Raw genomic sequence first — 4,495 nt, forward strand, 5'->3', positions numbered from 1 at the left:
TTTAAGCCATGCTTACTAGGCTAGGACATCGTCATATTTTTTTCTCCCGTTACAACGCACAGGCATGTTTGCGAGTGCTAGTATATAAAAAAGGCATAGGACGTTCCTCCGACGATCCACAAATTCGACGTGCAAATTCCGTCTGTGTCCTTCCTTACCCACGTGTTGTTTTCTCAACAGTCAGATGCAGAGGCGGAAAAAGGCCCTACGTACGTGAACCGGACTGCGGCACAACAATCGCATATGCTTTCGGGGCCTTATCCATGTCACGGGATCGCAACCAATGGGAACGTGACATGACGCCCGCGTGGGGCCACGTCTATCTCCCACCCTTTGGCTGCATCTTCAGTTTCAGAGGCATGCACGCGCTTATGCCAATTGCTGGACTACATCATACAGCAGCAAGTCAGGGCAGAGCAATGCTCCATTCCATGGCGCCCCTCCACGCCGCCGCCGCCACTGCGCAGCACGCAGCCGTCGGCGCGGCTCCAAGCAGAGATGCTGCCCCGAAGAAGAACGGCGGCAGCGTTCCAGCCGGACGCGACACCAGGAGGTTCACTTCATTTCCAACTGTCCTTTTTCTCTGAGAGCCTGCGATCGATACGTATCATCAATAATATCTATCCTTGATGCGTTCTTATCGTACGCAGGGCGTTCCTGAGCGGCGTGGTGGTCGCCGCAGCCGGCGCCGGCGTGCTGCTGGGCCACGTGGACGCGGCACCGGCGGCGTCCAAGAGGCGGGCCCCGCCGCCGCCGTCGGAGGAGAAGGAGAAGAAGGACCCGAACCTCAGCGGCGTGCAGGCCAAGGTGTTGGCCAGCAGGAAGCGGAAGGAGGCCATGAAGGAAGCCGTGGCCAAGCTGCGGGAGAAGGGGAAGAATCCCGCGGACGCGGCCAGCGCTGTAACCGGAATAAAGCCCAGATCGACAGGGGCCGTTGTAGAGTGAGTTTATTTGGGTGCCGCTTTTTTTTCTTTTTGAGAATAATTTGGGTGCCGCTTAATTTGCCAGCTTCTCACTTGTCGATGACGAGCACATAACAGAGATCGATCCGCCGTATCTTAGCATAAATATTTACTGGAATGGTCATCGTTTTGCTGCGTGCGATGAAGTACCGGCTTGAATTGATGCGTACTATCTGTGAATAACCTGGCAAGGCCAGCACCAGTCAATGATGAACGACGTAGATGAAGTTCACCAAGCAAAAACTTCGCTCTGGAACTTGATCTTCACCAAGCAACTTTGCCGGCTAATTTTTGTAAGAATATGTTCAAACTTATGATACTGATACATTACATTCCTTTACGAAATTACATGAGAAATCTATTACTACTACTATATCTCGAGAGTACAAATAAACTTGTGTTCATCATCTACATCAGAACAGAGGTAGCGCGTAAGCTAACTCCTAGATACAATGGACTTGCCAGTAATAAACTTGGGGCGCTTCTTAAATCCACTAATCTGCTTTTGAAGTTCCTTCTCCAGCTTCGGTTTGTCGCCGCAACTTGTCAAGACAAGTTCATTCAGGTTTTGGAGGACCAGCACAAGGGACAAGCCATCCTTACTGTCGTCCAAGTTAATGCATTTCTTCACTTCAAGTTTCTCGAGCAGAGGCAATGCACCATCCTTGATTTGTATGCTCTCAATGTTCTCCATCCCTTCAATGTAAAGCAATTTGAGCTTCGGAAATGTACCTTCCCCAAAACATAACGTCTTCTCGGCGAAGGACTCCTCCCAGAGTGCAAGAAGAGTAAGATTGCGCAGCTTCCCCATCACCTCGACGTCAACCTGCTTCAACTGTGTCTGAATTAGCTTTACCTTGGCCAGATCCTTGAGACGATCCATCCAGCCAGGGAGGTTGCCCAAACGGCCACACAGGCGCAGTGATAGGAGATGCTTTGGTGGCATTTCCTCTGCTTTCTTTGCTTCCTTCAGAAATTCAAGCGACCTAGAGCGCACTTCAAGCCGTTCCAGATGAACAAGCCTTGATACTGAGCTGCACAAGTCCTTCCCTACTTCCTCGGTCGCATCGACATCCACTCCTAATCTGCGCAAGCTAGTCAGCTCCCCCAAGTTCTTTGCCACCTTGCTTCCACGCGCAATGTGCACCACCCCTAGCACTTGTAGGTTCCTTAGCTTCTCGATTCTCTCAGGGGCTGTTACACTAAACTCACATGTGCAACATGAGCATGAAGGCTCAACCTGCTTGTAACCATAGCACCCGGTTACCAAGTCTGCCAACATTTCAAAGGGGTCACCATTACATTTGCTTGCTTCCTTGTTTTTCCTCGTCTTCCCTGCCAAGTCTTTGGCAAAGTTGACGCCACCGACAAGGTGACATAGCTTCTCCAGCTTGGTGATACCAACTGGGAGTTGTGTCACCTTTGTGTCTTGAACATCTAATGTCTCTAGGAACCTAAGGTTCTCTAGAGAGGAAGGAAGTCTCGAAATGTTTGTCTTTCGCAGACCAAGGTACCTTAAATGGTGCAGCTCCCCGATGTGCTTGAGATCATCATTCTCTAACTCAAGTGTATCTTCCAAGTCAAGAACTCTCAAAAAGTGCAATTTGGAGGAGATGAGGGACACAGGGCACCTCCCAAAGATTGTCAATGAGCGTACCTGAGACAAGTTTAGGCTTGCCATCTTCTCATTTTTCTTCCATCTCGTCACTACCAAGTGGCGTATGTTACCTTGTGGAGCCTCATTGCAGTGCTTATCCATGATGAAGAGTTGGTTCTCCTCAATAGACTGGGACAATATTATTTGGAGCACCACGCCATGAACACGGCAACGTTCAACCGCCATGCTAGCCCTGGCCTTCTCTGAAGGCTGGATCATACTTCTACTGATGAGCTCATTGTAGTACCTCCGTCCAAGTTCCTCGACGCTCATGTCACGTGGCTTTGTTATATAGCCTTCTGCTATCCACCGCCGCAATAAGCGTGTAAGCCTAATCTCATGGTTCTCAGGGAAGATACTCAGGTACAAGAAGCAACACTTGAGATGATATGGCAGCCCATCATAGCTTGAGGTGATAACTCTTTTGATATCTCGGTCTGACTCTAGCTCTGACCCAAGATGCTTTCGCAAATCCATCCATTCCCTGCTTGTTTTGGGCCTGTTAGCCAATAAACCTCCTATGGTGGCTATAGCAAGTGGAAGGCCCCGACATCGCTCTAAGATACGATTAGCTTGCTCCATCATATCATCCATTAACTTATATCCAGCATCCTTGTAAACCTTGACACAAAGAAATAACACAAAAAAATAAGAAACCCGGATCATAAAATAAATAAATAAATGAAAAATTAAAGTACTGTCCAACCAATAAAAATAATCGAATTCCCGAATTTATAAGACTGATCCCACTGGACATCTCTTATTTATATGTACATCATAGTATCTAAACATGCCATATCACTTAGATGCCCACCATCCCAATGTGGAGTATCTAATAAAGTAGGTCGTACATTTACTAATGTTATCTGAGTCAATTGAATTATGAGTAATAACATAATTGTGATATTTGTCTTAGTCTATCTAAAGAGATCGTATTTAAGATGAGAGATGATTTTTATCCTCTCTCCTTATTACTAATTCTATGTCACGTAGACAAAATATGACATGGACGGTTAAAACGTTGACATATGAGCATTGGGCGAGGGCCTCACAGTGAGGCCTAATCCTTATCCACATGAAATCTGTGAAGGTTATCGCGACTAACAAAGTTGTATTAACTTCACCCTCAAAAAAAGTTGTATTAACTTTTCTTTTTTACTATCTATTTCTAAACCGACTGATAAATTCTAATTTACCAAGTCATCTATATTTTGTTTGCAATTTTGTGTTGATACCTTACCAAGCTGACCGCCTGGTATCTATACTTTGAATGTCGATTTATCATATAATAGAAATCAAGTAGTTTTAAATTTCCTTCATGAAGTGCACTTTAATGGAACTATTTTTTAACCAACTTACGAGTTTATTGTATCTACCAACACCTCGGCCTAAGAACATCAAAATCTAAAAATGATAATCTATAGCAATTATTTCATCTGTCAACAAATATTAACAAGTGTAATATTGTCTTGGTCGATTGCTTCTTAGTAACTTCATAATTTAAACATGTTTTTTGGTTTTACAAATATGTTCATCTAGTAAAAATTAAAGTATTTAGCCTCTAAGTTCATAGAATTATGGAATCTGGAACTTAATATTGGATCAACATTGAATTAACAGTTGTAGAGTTGACGGAGGAATTCTCAAACAAGTGACCCTAAAAGATATACAGTTTGCCTATTGGTTAGGTAACTGAAAATAAATTTTGCGCCGGTCGATTCCACTCGTGTAGAGAGACGAGGAGGAAGGAGCAGCGAATCCCTAAGCCCGAGATGCGACGGCATGACTGCTCGCCCGCAAGGGTGAATCGTCAACGAGCAGAAGATGACAATGACATGGCAGGCCGCGGCGTCAACGACGAAGGTGAGTCAAAGAT

General features: G+C 45.4%; 2 protein-coding genes across 2 annotated transcripts in view; one reads left to right on the top strand and one right to left on the bottom strand.

The window, feature by feature from the left end:
* The first annotated feature begins 281 nt into the window (after positions 1 to 281).
* On the top strand, positions 282 to 1,121 carry LOC123122206 (uncharacterized). The gene is made up of 2 exons (XM_044542351.1): positions 282 to 553; positions 651 to 1,121. Exons 1-2 carry the CDS (start codon positions 297 to 299, stop codon positions 943 to 945), a joined length of 552 nt encoding a protein of 183 aa, XP_044398286.1. The 5' UTR covers positions 282 to 296; the 3' UTR covers positions 946 to 1,121.
* A 145-nt stretch (positions 1,122 to 1,266) lies between these two features.
* Positions 1,267 to 4,495, bottom strand: part of LOC123122205 (disease resistance protein Pik-2) — a 5,502-nt gene continuing 2,273 nt past the window's right edge. Inside the window, exon 2 of the mRNA XM_044542350.1 lies at positions 1,267 to 3,240. Coding sequence (XP_044398285.1) covers positions 1,399 to 3,240 — 1,842 coding nt within the window. The 3' untranslated portion in view covers positions 1,267 to 1,398. The remainder of the gene's footprint in view (positions 3,241 to 4,495) is intronic.

Source organism: Triticum aestivum, chromosome 5D (assembly GCF_018294505.1).
Source record: "Triticum aestivum cultivar Chinese Spring chromosome 5D, IWGSC CS RefSeq v2.1, whole genome shotgun sequence".
NCBI classification, from domain to species: Eukaryota; Viridiplantae; Streptophyta; class Magnoliopsida; order Poales; family Poaceae; genus Triticum; species Triticum aestivum.

What these genes read in the sequence shown, in the direction of transcription:
- LOC123122206 (XM_044542351.1), top strand. Translation starts at nt 297, where the DNA reads ATGACGCCCGCGTGGGGCCACGTCTATCTCCCACCCTTTGGCTGCATC. An exon ending in GCCGGACGCGACACCAGGAG is followed by an intron (nt 554 to 650) that starts GTTCACTTCATT and finishes TATCGTACGCAG; the next exon opens with GGCGTTCCTGAGCGGCGTGG.